Source organism: Rutilus rutilus (assembly GCF_951802725.1).
Source record: "Rutilus rutilus genome assembly, chromosome: 20".
Taxonomy (NCBI): Eukaryota; Metazoa; Chordata; class Actinopteri; order Cypriniformes; family Leuciscidae; genus Rutilus; species Rutilus rutilus.
Genome location: NC_140225.1, coordinates 22,359,081 through 22,375,766, shown reverse-complemented (window position 1 = coordinate 22,375,766; position 16,686 = coordinate 22,359,081). Strand labels below are relative to the sequence as shown.

The window sequence follows — 16,686 nt, the reverse complement described above, 5'->3', positions numbered from 1 at the left end:
CTCCACTAACTAACCTGTTGAAGGGTTCAGTTAAATTCAATTGGACTGCAGATTGCCAACATGCATTTGAGAACGCCAAGTCTCTCCTGAGTTCTGCACCTGTCCTGGCTGCTCCTAGGCTGGAGGAGCCCTTCCAGCTGCAAGTGGATGCCAGCCAGGTAGGGGCAGGTGCCGTTCTTCTTCAAAAGGATGAGAATGGAATAGATAGACCAGTTTCCTATTTTTCTCGGAAATTTAATCGTCACCAATTTAACTATTCAACCATCGAAAAGGAGGCCCTGGCCCTTATTTGGGCACTCCAACATTTTGAGGTTTATGTTGGTGGTGGGTTACACCCTGTGGTGGTCTTCTCTGACCACAATCCTCTTACTTTCCTCTCTTCTCTTCAAAATACTAACCAGCGCCTTATGCGCTGGGCTCTTTTTCTACAGCCTTATAACCTGTCTATTATGCACATCAAGGGGTCCGACAACGTCATGGCCGATGCCTTGTCGCGGGCTCTTGATGATTGTTAAGGGGTGTCTATCTCTTCTCCGGTCTCTGGTTCTTTTCTCTTGTCCCCTGTTTTTCCATTCTTAAATTGCTATCCAGGCGCCAGGATTTGCTGGGTGGGAAGGAGGGGGTGGGGGTGGGGGATTAGGTGAGCTGGGGGGTGAGTTTTGTCATTTCCAGTGGTGGCTGTTGTATTGAGGGTGTGGGTTAAGGGGGATTGAGAGTTTGGTTTAGTTTAACATTAGTCTTTCGGGATAATTGGTTAAAAAGGGTAATGGATTTAGTCATTTATTGTTTTTGGGGGTATAATTGGGTTTGTTTCTGTTTCTAGTATTGATTAGGGGGAATGGTGTAACGAGTAGAATGTAGTTTTACAGAGTCCCATATGGGTCTCTGTTTTGTGGGGGGAGTGATGTCACGCCTGGCTTTGCCGTGCTGGGTGTGCTCACTTCACCATGAATAGAATATGTTTGGGCCGTCTCTCTCCCCCCAGTCTGAAGGGGGAGCTGTCTGTTTCGGTCCATCTGACAGTAGCTGATGGGCGGGACTGTTTAAAAGCATCTCCTGCCAGTTGTTCTCGCTCTGCTCTGGGCTGCGCATCTCTGCTCTGCTCTGGCCTCCTGGCTGGTAGCAGCACCGTCCTACTCCTTTTTGCCTTTTTTGCATTACACATAGTTAACATTTTACTGATCTGCACTACACTTCTGATTAGTTTTCTTTTGTTTCTCATTTACTGATTTGATACATTTATTGATTCAAATTATGATTTCATTGAATAATTTAATGTTCTAATAAATTACTTTTGAATTAACTTAACAAACGGTGTGGTCTCCCCTATGTCATTGCTACTGTGAGCCAGGTAGTCGTGACACTATCGCCTGTACGTAGCTCATAGCCAGTCGTTTCAATTATACCAGATGACGTATGTAGAGCGAAAGAAATTCGACGAGGAAGAAGACGATGGGTCAGAGATTTATGTGTACACGATGGCGTTCAGCGACTAAACTACTTAGAACACTATCTAAGGCTGCATCGAAAGGTAACTTTGCGTCTGCTGCCATGTTGGATCCATAGATATAAACAAACTGCTTCGGTGTGTCGCATAGACGTCGTCATCGTCTTGCTGCTCCCTCCCCGTTCTGTGATTGGTCCCCTTTTTGAGGGGAAAATCTGGTCCATGGTGTCCAGGCTGCCTAGCAGCGTGAATAAAATCGCGCTGCGCAAGGCAGCATGGGGAAACCCAGGCTAGTGAAATATTATTATAATTTAAAAAAAACATTTCTATTTTAATATATTTTAAAATGTATTTTTTTACTGTGAAAAAGCTGAATTGTCTGCATTGGTGTCATGATCTTCAGAAATCATTTTAATATGCTGATTTGCTGCTCAAGAAACATTTCTTATTATTATCAATAGTTAAACAATTAAATTGTATAAACAATTCTGCTGATAATATATTAGGGATATCGTGATACATTTTTTTTGTTCATTTCTTTAAAGATTAGGGAGTTCAAAAACACAATTTATAATGAAACAGTAAAGACATTTATAATGTTGTAAAATATTTGTGATCAATTTAATGCACCCTTGCTGAATACAAGTACTATTTAAAAAAAAAAAAGTACCTTGTAATTGTATTTGGTGTAATTGCATTTGGAAATGCCAGTGCTTGCAACGCCCTCTGATTTGAACTCTGTTTGAAAAGCCGTGTCTACTGTGAGACTTCAGTGTAAATGCCCACTGCTGTGATTGGCTGACATCTTTGCATATGAAATAAGTATTATAAGTATTATGTGGAACTCTCTCGAAAACTTTTACTACGTTTTTACTAATACAGCTCTCAAGGTTAACCCTCTGGGGTCTGAGCTGTTTTCTGGGCCCTGGAGGTGTTCTGACATGCTCTGACATTTGTGCTTATTTCTGTTACTTGTGACATTTTCATGGCTAAAGTCTAATTACACTGTATTCAGCACAAACTCTGCTACAATAATATATCAACAGCATGTGTGTAAAAGTTTGTAGTTTTGAGATAATGACATTTATGCGTGGTTTGTGAAAATACAAAAAAAAATTCTCACTGAAATAAGGTCATGAAACCCATACTTATTATTTCTTCACAAGACTTTTGAAAATTGTATGACGTAGCCTAGAATATTTGCTCTAAAACTATGTGAAAATCACCCTGACTGCTCATTCAGAGAAGACAATATATTGATTTAAAATTTTTACGACGTGTTTTGTGTGAAAAAGCAATATGCGAAGGGGCGGATCATCTCATTATTATGTAAGGCTTTTTACACCTGAGAAAGACAAAGACACTCCCTAATGGCCCTATTAGGAGCTTATCAGGGCCCATCATTCTGACCAACCTTGCACAAAGAATGAGGAGATTAAAAAAAGAATGGCTTTTAAAATTGTTTGGATTTATTTACAACATAATCCAAAGATACACAAAAAAAAAAAAAACACTTATTGATAACAATGATCCAAAGAAAGAGACCTTTGTGCCATTCCTAAAAACATTGTACATACCTTTCATTTCCAAGGTGTTTGATTTTCACTTTACCATGTTCATGTACAGAGACATGTACTGTGAATGTTGAAGTCAGCAGGACTCAGTGGCATCTGGGCCCTGAAAAAAGAAAAAAAAAGAAAAAAGTGAACATACTGATATCAAGAGAAAGGCCTGCACGATTTTGGGAATACATTTGAGATTTTTCTGGTTAAAATTGCTTTTTAAAATTCACAGAATACACACACACACTCACACAAATGTTTCCAACAATATATTATATAATGAACACAGGTTTGTTGTGCCTTGTAGGTATAGGCTATGCGCAGTGCTGCATAAAATAATAACAATATAGCAGCCTATATACATTTTCAAAAAGATTTCAGTAACAACTAAGCTAGAGAAAAATATATTGATTATCATGTTACTTCAAATGTTTCCATTCGTTATGATGATATGAAATGAGATAATAGTAAAACATGAAGCCGTTTGGAGCGTTTTGCTTTTCCAAAATATGATGCATTCAAACGCGATCGCGTTTAAAAATATGATACATTCAAACGCGATCGCGCTCAAATATAATTATGGTTAGGCCTACCATATACATATCTACGTTTGAGCAGATATCCACAAACACAGTAACAGTAAACACGGGTCTAAATATTATAATATTCACCATATATCTAGCAACAGTTCAACTGCAATGTGAAATTTATGCAACAATAACAAACTAATATGTAAGAATTTCTTACCTTATCTTTCTTGTCTTGAAATCGCATTCTTCTTCTGGGGTAAAGCCAATGTAAACTCACGTCTTTCAAACTCGACGAAAAGCAGAGACTGATGAAGTGTTTTGTTTTTGAGGTAACGAGCGCGTTCGCGTTCCATGTGGAGATTTGCATGTGAATATCTTTTGCGCGAGTAGGCGTGGCCAAATTAAAAATAATTAGGAAGCGTTTGAGAAGCTGGACATCTTGTTGGTTTTATACAAATTACTTAAACAGAAAATATTTGTTTTCAGTTTGAATCCGATCATTTAAAAGTACACACTTAAATGTTTATAAAGGTATATGGCTCATAAATGTGTGACAAGTATTCGCTGAGTTTTGTTTCAGTTTATAGACGTGCTCAAGAAAAAAAAGTTCACCGCGACGGAGAGGCAGAACGCACACCCTGTTTATTTTCTTTATGTTTCAAAAGCACAATGTTTTGATTTGATTGTAAGTGGACACATACAAAAGTAGAAATATCACAGATTCTTTTTTTATATTTATTTTTTCTGTATGACCATAAATGACGGAGTAATTTAAGTTTAAAGTGCTACAATGTAAAAAAAGTCCAGCAAAACGCGGGGGCGCGTTTGCCGACCTCAGAGGGTTAACTAATTGTGAAAAGTGTTGATTATAGCATTATATTTAGATTGTGGCATGAAAGGTTGCAGTAATGAGCATTGTAGCCGATCACAGACATGTTGAGCATGAATGTAGTGATCTCATCATTACAACTCGATTTCAGCACGCTAACGAATGCTTTCATGATACTAACAGTGCAAACCATGGTGCAAACACAATGTAAGTAAGAGATTCGTTGATTATAACGGGAGTTTTGGAGAGAACTCAGCCACTGATAAACTCGAGATGTTTGATTGACAGCTCCAGCGACTGTAAAGGGAGCGTTCTTTGATGGCTTTCTATATATAATTTAATGACAGTTTAAATAACAGATTATTTTAATCCTACTAAGAGAAACAATGTAAAGTTGACCGTTTAGTCACTGGTTTGATTTACTGACACATAGACAACGAACATCTGACTGTATCTTCATGAATCATTACATATCAGAAATCACTGATCACAGATCAGGGATTAGAATTAACAAAGTTACTTTTCATAGTGTCGCATTACTGTCAAGTCCATATCGTAAAAGTCTGTTTGCAAAGCTTGTACTCTGATTTATATGTACAGTGCCCTCCACAATTATTGAACCCCCTGGTAAATATGATCAAAATTGGCTGTAAAAAATAAATCTGCATCGATTATCCTTGTGATCTTTCATTCAAAAAATGCGCAAAATTCTAACCTTTCATTGAAGTAAAAGAATTGAAAGTGGGGGGAAAATCACATTATGAAATAAATGTTTTTCTCCAAAACACGTTGGCCACAATTATTGAAACCCTTTTATTAAATACTTTTTGCAATCTCCTTTTGCCAAGATAACAGCTCTGAGTCTTCTCCTATAATGCCTGATGAGTTTGGAGAATAACTGACAAGAGATCAGAGACCATTCCTCCACACAGAATCTCTCCAGATCCTTCAGATTCCCAGATCCATGTTGGTGCTTCTTCTCTTCAGTTCAGCCCACTCATCAGGTCAGGGGACTGAGACGGTCATGGCAGAAGCTTAATTTTGTGCTCCACAACAAATTTTTGTTTTGATTTTGATGTTTGTTTTGGATCGTTGTCCTGATGGAAGATCCAACCACGGCCCATTATAAGATTTCTAGCAGAAGGCGTCAGGTTTTGATTTTTTATCTGTTGATATTTGATAGAATCCACAATGCCATGTATCTGAACAAGAAGTCCAGGACCTCCAGCAGAAAAATATGCCCACAACATTAAAGATCCAATGGTATATTAAATTGTACACATGGGGTACTTTTATCCTTGTGTTCACAAAACCCATCTAGTTTTCTGCCAAAAAGCTCTGTTTTAGTCTCATCTGACCACAGAACCCTGTGTTGTTTGAAGATCCAGTCGTGTCTGACAATTAAATTTGCTGGAATTTGTTTTTGGATGAGCGAGGAGGTTTTTTTTTAAACCCTCCCAAACAACATGTGGTGATGTAGGGGTTGTTTGATAAATTTTTTTTTAGGCTTTCTGACCCCAAGACTCAACTAATCTCTGCAATTCTCCATCTGTGATCCTTGGAGAGTCTTTGGCCACTCAAACTTTCATACTCGCCGTGCATTAAGACAGTATAGACACACGTCCTTTTCCTGGCAGATTCATAACATCTTTAGTTGGTTATAACTTCTTAATTATTGCCCTGATGGTCAAAATGGGGATTTTCAATTCTTTAGCTATTGTCTTACAGCCACTTTCTAGTTTGTGATGCTCAACAATCTTTTGCTACGCATCAGAACTGTATTCTGTGGTTTTACTCATTGTGATGGATGATTAAGGGGATTTGGCCTTTGTGTTTCCTCATATTTAAACTCCTGTGAAACACGAAGTCATAGCTGGACAGTTTCATGTTCCTAGTCACCCTGGTGTACTAAAAAAGGTAAATATTAATGGGAATATACTTCAGAGATATTTTACTCGTAAAAAATTCTAGGGGTTTCAATAATTGTGGCCAACATGTTTTGGAGAAAAACATTTATTTCATAATGTGATTTCCCCCCACTTTCAATTCTTTTACTTCAATGAAAGGTTAGAATTTTGCACATTTTTTGAATGAAAGATCACAAGGATAATTGATGCAGATTTATTTTTTACAGCCAATTTTGATCATATTTACCAGGGGGTTCAATAATTGTGGAGGGCACTGTATATAAATCAGATTAGGGTATACAAAGCTTGTATACATATAAAATGTATACTTTTTTATTTTTTATTTTTATTGAGTCAATACATTAAGCAAATTGAGTTGAATTAGATACAGGAATATCTGAAGCAGAAGCAGACCAAGTGTTTTGCTATGAATCATCAAAAATTCCAGGAAAATGCAGGAAAAGGAGATTATCAGTAGTGAGGGCTGCCTTTCAAGCACTATAATAAAATTCTCATGAAAGAAAACAAACTAAAATCTGCACTGCTACGTGCTGGCATTCAGTTTCAGAACACAGAAATGAAAAGTGTTTTTACCTGGTCTCCTTTTTGAGCTTGCTTTTCAATCTAAGAGAAAGCAGAAGGGAAATTATAATAATGTATTTCATCAAACAGAGACGGCAATTAACTTCAGCTGTTAATATTGTTAAAACAAAGGTCAGGAACTAAGATATCTTTACAGTACATGACCCAGTAAAAGGACAAACCACATGACCATCATACAGACACATACCGAAGGCCTTTCAGATGCAAAGTAAAACAGTGTGGTGTTCTCTTACAGCTGGCATCCTCGAAAATACTGACACATCTTAGAAACAGCTGCAAAAATAGCCATTCACTCCTAGTGTCTGGTGAAAGTCAAAGAACAAGAGCTTTAAAAGCTCCTAAAACTGTCAAAATGCAACAGGGGAGGGAGAGTGACGTTAGTGTCCGTATCGACAGATGTCTACGCTGGCAAGATCCATCATAGAATATAAAATAACCTGAAACATTGATAAAATCAGAAATGTCAGCTATAAGCTGTTTGTTTAAACCTAAATAATTCAAGCCGCTTGTTAAAATGTACTACACGATTTACAACTTGACTACAACTTGACGATTTACAACTTGACTGTGTTGTCGGCTTTCACGTTTGCATCCCTGGTATTCCTGCTTGTCCTCATAAAATGTAAAATTAGCACAAGTAAATAACTGTTATGCCCTGATCCGTTGGGGTTAGTTTGCTGTTTAGGTTACATAAAGGGGCAGAGCTGTTGTACTGTATCCTAAGACACAGAGAACATACTGTATATCCCGCTGCTGTTTTATGAGATGTAGCAGACGTGAATTATTAGCTCCCTAGTTGCAGGACACGTCTAACCTCCACAGTCTGGTTGTTCTGGTCGCCCCTGAGTGAGCATGTGCTGGCTCTCCTTTGCCTCTTAGGCCTATTTGTTTTAGTTGTGAAGATGTAGAAAGTGAATGGCATACTTATAGTATTAAAAAGTAGCGCAGTGGAATGGAAAAACTATTTCTGTGTGAACGGCCCTTAACTATTTTTAACTCTAGCAACGAGTTAATAACATGGTTTAAAGGGGTGGTATAATGCCCTTTTCACAAGATGTAAAATAAGTCTTTGATGTCCCCAGAGTGTGTATGTGAAGTTTTAGCTCAAAATACCCCACAGATATTTTTATATAGCATGTTAAAGTTGTCACATTTTGAGGGTGAGCAAAAACGCACCGTTTTTGTGCCTGTCCCTTTAAATGCAAATGAGCTGTTGCTCCCGGCACAGAGGGCGGAGCTTCAAGAGCTTGTGTCCTTTTATCTCACACAGACATGCACTGAAAATTCTAAAACTTTTAGCCTTTTATGTTCAAACCAGAGTCAGACAAAGAGACTCAAGAAGAAGTGACAACATTTAGACAACGTTTCTGAATGGTTAGTGGATGAATTTATGTAGCTTAGCCTATATGTAGTTATCTTTTAGTCATTGATTAGCATATTCTGTCTTGATAATCTATAAATAGCATTCCCAGGGGCAGGTTTATGTAAATTTTAGGGTTAGTGATGTCACTAACCCGGGAGGAATGTCGTGTTGTCCCTACAAGCCATTTGTTGTAGTCCTTCAAAAGCAATTTCTTTAAAAGAAAATATCTCCCATTGCTTTGAACTTTGAGGGTTGTAACTTTGCAGATGTTGTTTATGCTCAAACAGCAACATTACACACTAACTAAAGTTAGAAAAGTGAAATCATAATCAACCACCCCTTTAATATAACACCCTGTCTGAGCACCTTTCTCATATCTGTGTCAGCGATAGTCAACCATTCCCTAAAACCTTAACTAAGACTCCATAAATCTCATTTCAGTGCTTAATGCTGCTTATGCATATTATGTTTTATATGGATGTCATTCAAAAAGAGTCAGTGTCAGTATGTTGAGCTCTAAAATGACATGCAGCGTTGTTGTAGGGTGAACTGAGATGCGTACCGACAATGTTTCTGAAACCGGTGTGCCTGGATCCCCCTGTAACAGAGACACAATCAAATTCACGAGAGTGATTATTATTCAAATATAAGCAGATCATCCAAACAGCTGCCTTTTTTTCCTAAAATATACAGAATTGCAAATGATAACGTACAGTTAACAGATCATTATCACAAACTGAATCAGGACAGGGGTTTATAGAGCTTTAACGATCGGGTTATCTGTACATTAAGCCACTTATTACACAGTTTAGTGGCGATTATGCAAAAATCTCTGACTGCAGATTGCCGAATCAGAATTGACCAATCAAATATTTCAGAGCATTGTGCAATAGGCTTTATGCCAAAAGTCAACTGAACAAAGAGGAAAACGGGTCTCATCGCATCCGCTTTTCGAAATAAAGTGTTAACAGCTGTATGAACTGACTCAGATATCAACGGACTTTCATGGTAAAAATAAAGAAAAAAAATGTGATATTAAATTTGAGATATTTTGCATATGCAACAGATATCAGTTCACCCAAAAAATTTTATTCTGTCATCATTTACTCACCCTCAAGTCTGTATGATTTTTTTCTTCTGAAGACAAAAAAAAAGATATTTTGAAAAATGCTAATAGACCCCATTGACTTCCATAGTATTTCTTCCCCCCATTGTTTGGTTACCCATATTCTTCAAAATATCTTCGTTTGTTTTCAGCAGAACAAAGGATTTCATACAGGTTTGGAATAGCATGAGGGTGAGTAAATGATGACAGAATGTTCATTTTGGGGGGAACTATCACTTTAAGTTGGTCTTTTTGAAGGCATCTTGAGTAAAACAGCTCAATATTTAATGAAACGCATACAAAAGACCTGGACCGGAAGTAATGCAACCTGTTTTACAGAACGCGGAAGTTAGTTCCGCTAAAGTTTGCTGCGCTAAATAATTATTTAAAAAAGATCTATACTATGGCATTTTTTAAAGAAACATGTTCTTCGTATACCTTAGAAGAAAGTCAGTCATGCGGGTTTGGAACGACATGAGGGTGAGTAGAGGATGACAAAATGTTCATTTTTAGGAAAACTATTCCTTTAGGAATAACTCGGTTTGGCATATCTGAAAAATATTTGTAAAAATAAAACGGCCTGCTGTTCTTATATCTGTGCTTATCTGCTCTTAAATAAAGGACTTTCATATTTTCAAGGTTATGGAATACAAGCGGAGACATCAGTTTAAGTTAAAAACCCCTTGACAAAAACAGGCAGAGCTTTCCACAAATTCAATTTAAATCCACAGAAACTCCACATCAAAGTTTTCTGGAATATAAAGTTGCGAACACCTAAAGCCGGCCCGTTTGAAGATATTCCGAGTCATTCTATGTTTGAAGAGCGTGACGTGTCTTTCCGACTGTCAGTTTCAATCCAAACTAACGGTTTTCCTCCCTCCCTCTGTCTGACTGGGAGATGAGATGAAAAAGAAGCTAGTTATTCTCTGCTCGAACGCAGAGGAGCTCATTAGAACTTCAAGGCTTGAAAACACTGCACTGACAATTACGTGCGCAAGCAGGCAAACCAAGAAACCCAATACTGTAAAAGACAATGGGTAATATGGTAGCTAATTAGAGAATAACATTTGATCTATTGTTTGGAAAGAAGTCCCGCTGTGGGCCTTCGTGCACCGGGTTTGGGGAATAAGATATCAGAGCAGGAAGCTCTATTCTACATTCTGTTTCACTGGAGTCACATCTTCCCTGCTGTGAAGGTCTGTCTGTTTTATCAACAGCATCTGTGACACATGGGCCATTACCTCGGAAAATAATACATTTGTGAAAACAAACATAAATTGTATTTACAGTACAGTGAAGCACTTAAAATGAACAGCAAAAAAAAAAAAAAAAATTCAAATTCCAAATTTTACAGTATGTTTGTTTCTTTTTTACTAAAACTACACAATATGCTGCAACAATAAAATTGCAATAACAAAATCTAGGAATATTTAAGCTTAAAACTACCAAACAAAAATGCTATTGGGGTGAGAAAAAACTATTAAAAACTACGATATATTCTCTGAACATTAACATTAAATGTAAAAATATGAACTTCACATTACTACTTTGTAATGCTCTAGATCCTCTAGAATGCCTTGTATGGTATATGCTTTAATGCAAACATCATTTTTCATTGTTTTTACAAATAAGTTGAAATTATGAATCAAAAAGCATGCCACAGATGCTGCCAATAGAGCTTAACCTGTTTGTAATCTGAAACATTGCTTTAATATTTATATATAATCTGTCACAACAACATTTTCTTGTTTGTTCATCATACATTATAGTTTTCCCTGTCACCATATGTGTCACCATATATGTGACTTCCAGTAATAAAATTGATTCCATCCCACAAAACTGAGCAGCATTCCGTGTGCCTGGTTTACTGAGGCGTTTACTACATGCTGCACTCAGCACAAGCAATATAAGATACATTATCAGTTATTGGTTAGACATGTTTCCTTGTACAATCAGTGGTTATGGTTCTTAAAAGGATTTTTGTAAATTAAGATCATTGGATAAAAAGGACGTCTTTACATTCTGCAACCAATAACTGATTCAAACAGCTACTGTAGTGACAAGGTCTGTGTTGACTTGGATGAAATATTGATCTACATACATGCACATGCATACAATACATACATGCATACATACATAGTATAAATATATTGACATATATACACATATACAAATACACATATATAATGTATATAAATAAATAATTGAATGCTTGAATCTGATCGTTCTAAGGTGTGCAATTATTTTCAGGGAAACGCACGGCTAAAGTAGTTCCAGGCAGGTCTTGACCAAATATCCATATCACTTCGCCAAATGATTTCAGTTATTTCAAAGGTCCTTACAGCTGACACAATGACACCGACCGTGCAAATATATATAGTAAACAATAGGATACAAACAAATTATTTCTCTGTTTTTTGCCACAAAATTAAGGTAATTCAATCGCTTAATCTCTCTCTCTCTCTCTCTCTCTTTCTGTTTCTCTCTCTCTCTCTCTCTCTTTAATAACTGCATTAATCTGCTATCAGTGGCCCAAGCCTCCTTTACTAGCTCTAAAATTATGTTTTGGAATTAGCAACGGAGGCTTGGGATGAGATGCATAAGAAATTAGTCCTACACACAAGAGCGTTTTAAGGACAAAAACCTGACAAATGTCTTGAAATACATCATCTGAACAATGTCTTGATGTGTGGTTACCATAGTATAAGCGGAATAATTGACTCCGGTCCATTGAATTATTCGAAAGTAATCCATACCTCGGGTGATTTTGATGCTCATTTCTACTCTGGATTTAGTCTTGTCCACATAGCATGTTAAGTCAGTGTAAATAAACACTGTTATTTTCATAAAACTGTCAAATTAAACGTCACATTATTATTAGAGACATATTTGATATTTTAAACTCCATGACATTTTTTTTTATGTTTTTGAAAGCCGATTCTTATGCTCGCAAAGCTGCTTTTATATAAAAAATACAGTAAAAACAGTAATAATGAACAATTAAAATATATTTAAAAAATTATCAAAGCTGAAATTTCAGCATCATTACTCCGGTCTTTAGTGTCACATGATCATGATCGTTCAGAATTCATTCTAATATGCTGGTATTATTTAATATTAATATTTTCAAAAAATCAAGTTCAAAGAAAACATTTATTTAAAAAAACATTATTTTTTATGTAATAGTCTTTACTGTCACTTTTGATCAATTTAATGCATCCTTTATAATGCAAACCAATTTAATGCAAAAAAATTCACAGATATCCAAACTTTTGAACGGTAGTGTAACAAAACTTTTTATCAGAATATCAGCGAATGTATGTCCCATTCATCTTCATTACATTTGTAATGGGATATACAGAAGAAGAAAATAAAGAATTTACATAAATAATATAAATTGTGGTTATATAAAATGTACTTTATGTACTCATTTTCTGTTCAAACCTATTATGCACACATTTCTAATACTTTGACCTTTCTGACGTCATATCTGAGTTCCAACAAATAACTATTGATATTTTGCAAGGATGTCACCACATATTTATGGGAAACCTATATCCAATATCTGACTGCTAATCTGAATATTGGTGCTGGAGGCATATTTGGCAGATATGGTCCCTGGTACATTGGGCCTAAAAGTGGGAAAAATAAGTTTTCTAAAGTTTAGCAGTGATATTTTCAAACTTTAAAATGATAAAATGATAATAAAAAAGTCTATTGAAAAATGTCAGGCACAAATGGCACAGTTTCCTAAGATTGACTCACACACAGACTGTGACTTTCCATCTATATAGAAACTCTGGAAAGCTCACTGACTAAAAAAAAACTCCTTAAGATCATAGATACTCTGCCTCTATCTCTCTCTATGCTACAGTTTGTAAAGGTTGTTACAAGAAATCAAACTGGCAGGGCGACTTACTTTATCACCTTTGAGACCAGGTAGACCTTGAGGTCCAGGATCCCCTTTCAAACCCTGAGGAGACACAACGAACAGGAACCAGTTTAATCACAGAGTCCGCTACCTCACAGCATCCTGACAGGACAACTTAGGGGAAATCTTTCCAGTAAGCAAACAATGTATCAGTTTGACTTCCCTCAAGTTAAAGAATTCAACAGGGAGCCGCTCCAGCCATCTTTTAGTAAAAATCATGCAGTATGTGTCGGTGAAGCGGCGAGAATGAGTGTCTCTAGGTGTTAATGTGGCCTCATTTACATGACAAATCTGCTCACTTCTGCACTTTTTAGTGAATGATTTGCACAAATTGCATATAGACACAAAAAAACACGCTCGCTTTCACAAGCCCTCCGTCTGGAGTCGGGATTAGAATTCCCATCGCCTGCCTGCTAGAGCTTTGTGAGGGGAAATCTGATTGGAGATAAGGCAAAACCACAGGCAAAGTCAAAACGCAAAGTGCTTAAAAGCAACAGAGAGAGAACAGGTGATGAAAAAAAATAAAGAGGAGCACAAGAAGGTGAGGGAGGGAAAACCGTCCGAGAAGAGGTGGCTGATAAACGAGGCCTGACACGTATTGACAGGTTAAATTTACAGGGACTCTTGCTAGGCGTGACACATCAAGACCGGCAGCCACACAGAGAGAGATTTCTGAAATAAGTCAGAGGGTACTTAGAGAGAAGGGATCACTGGCCCTCAAAACACAGCAATTTGTCTTAGTTAGGCTTTCGAGTGAGACTATTAATACTGAATTATATCAGGCTCAGATGAGCGCCTTGCCCTTTTTTTAATCATGTCTCTGAGTTCGCGGATAGAGATGCGACTAATTTACTCTTGTGATGGCGAAGCTTGTCAAGACAGTTGAGGGAAAGCTCGGCCTCGAGAACACTAATCTGGAGCCCGTCTCCATAAAACTAGACCAATACAAATAAGATGCGTAAATCTGGCAAACCTTCTTTTGCATCAGCTGTCTTACTATGAGACTCTGTTTGTGAGAATGATGATAGTGAGGCTTTACAAAAACAAAACAAAACAAAATTATTCAAAATAGATGATTTATTTTAGATATGTAATCTTAGCACTTCCCATTCTCTTGCACTATTTAGAACAACAGCCAATGACATTGCAAGAGAACACTTGCTTGCTAATCACTATCAAATGCATGGGTGGGTCGAAAGAAAGAAAGAAAGAGGGAAAGAAAGAGAAAATTACATTTAAAACAACATCAAAGCACTTTTCTTCTTCGGTCCCCCAACAGGTTGGAAGTGGAATTGTCCATTACCGCTGTCGTAAATAATTTAGCCTACCATCGCACGCACGCTATTTGTTTATCCAGCACCGGCTGGTTTGTCATGATTGCATGATTTTATGTAACATAAAAGTATGATGTATTGCGACGTCAGACACGAAGAAAAACAAAATAATGACATTGCTTGCTATTTTTTGCTATTGTAACGCTTGCCGTAAAGCAAGTCAAATTTGTAGTTTCTTATGTCTCATTCGAACTACAAATCCGCTACCCGATCTGGCAAACTTGCATAGTGCGATTATTACCGATAGAGGGTCGCAAAGCGAATGCAGAAGTGCCGTTCACCCTGTTACGAGTTGATGAACCACTGCAACGATTTTGGAAACATTATTTGAAGGTACAAAAGAATATTTGGTGTTGCTTTAATACAAAAGTACAAATAAAGTTTACAATACAATAAAGTTCCATTTGTTAACATTAGTTATTTATAGGGCTGGGTACCGAGTTCGATACTTTTTAGGTACCGACCGAATTGCCTCGATACTATCGAGTATCGAAAAATGACTTGTTTTTCGGTACCAGATTTCGATACCTAAGGGGTTAATTTGTCAACGTCAGTGCTCAAACAAATACATATGAAATGCACAACGACACGCCTAAATTCGCTCACGCACATACACGCAAACTCTACACACACGAGACGCGCGTAACTCTCCGCACATACTCTTATGAGACGCGCGCGCGCGCACACAAACTGTCCACGCACATTCTCATGAGACGCGAGCCTATGGACGCGAGCACACACAAACTCGCGCACATACTCAATGACACGCAAGCACACACACTCACAATACCCTAAAGATGTGGAAAAGTCGATCAAAAGTGTGGCTACATTTCTCCAGGCTCGATGCCAACAGCGCGTGATGCAGTATTTGTGGTAAAATAATGGCTGCAAAGACGGTACCGCGACAGATATGATGAAGCCCTTGACAGTGCACGGAGTAAACATAAGAGCAGAAAGTTGCTGCGTCTTCGACTGGTAAATGAAGAGATACCTTGTTGATCACTCTGACTGTGTTTATATTGCAATAATGACCTAGGCCTATATGTACACTGCCGTTCAAAAACATGTTGGTCAGAATTTTTTTTCAGTAAGCATGCATTAAAGTGATCAAAAATGACCTTCCAAAAACTGTTTTCATATTTCAGCTTTGACAACACAGGAATAAATTACATTTTTAAATATATTCAAATAAGATTTTAAATTGTAATACTATTCCACAATATTACAAGTTTTACTGTATTTTTGATGAAATAAATTCAGCTTTGGTGAGCATGAGCTCTTTATAAAAAAAATATTTTGTACCTTATGTATATGTATAAGGAATATTTTGTTCCTTTGTGCTTTTTTTGTTCCTTTGTGCACTGACTAAGGAGCATGAGTCAAACTGAAAAAATAAAACCAAAGTTTTTCTGAGGTAATGTGTTATGTAATCTTGTTAAAATGGATTTCATAAAATTGGTATCGAAAAAAGTATCGATCAGGAACCGGTATCGAAATCAAGGTATCGGTATCGGTATTGGTATCGAAATTTTTTGAACGATACCCAGCCCTAGTTATTTAACTATTAACGGTAACACTTTGTTTTACAGTGTCCTTGTTACATATGTTACATGTACTTACAATAGTATTAACAGTTAATTATGCATAATTACATGCAACTAACCCTCAACCAAACCCTAATCCTACCCTAACTCTATAGTAAGTACATGCACTTAATTAATATTACTCAGTACTTAAATATATAATTACACTAACAATGACACCATAAAATAAAGTGTAACCCTATTAACTATACTAAAATAGACACTATTCAGTGTATTCCGTGCAGCGTTTAGAAAGTGAGCACTACATTTCAAACATATCCTCAATCCAGCAAGCGATTACATTTCTACACCTATCGTTTCTTGACCAAACTTTGACTGAGGTCATAAAAGATAGAAGGATGTAAGAATCAGCACTTGAACCTGATCAGGATTGCAGTACTGTGAAAACACGGGTGGAGGGGGAAGCTCGCATCGGGACTGGGATGGAGGTTAGACTGAGGCTGCTCTTAAATGATGTATGTTCAGAGGGGT

At 37.0% G+C, this 16,686-nt stretch overlaps 1 protein-coding gene across 5 annotated transcripts in view; it reads right to left on the bottom strand.

Annotated features, from left to right (window-relative positions):
- LOC311279387 (uncharacterized protein) overlaps nt 1-16,686 on the bottom strand; it is a 190,672-nt gene that overhangs the window by 126,855 nt on the left and 47,131 nt on the right. For all 5 annotated transcript variants that reach the window (XM_084390838.1, XM_084390839.1, XM_084390841.1 and 2 more), the window contains 3 exons: nt 13,266-13,319; nt 8,804-8,839; nt 6,870-6,899 (listed from right to left, as the gene is read on the bottom strand). In XM_084390838.1, the coding sequence (XP_084246964.1) occupies nt 6,870-6,899; nt 8,804-8,839; nt 13,266-13,319 (120 nt within the window). The remainder of the gene's footprint in view (nt 1-6,869; nt 6,900-8,803; nt 8,840-13,265; nt 13,320-16,686) is intronic.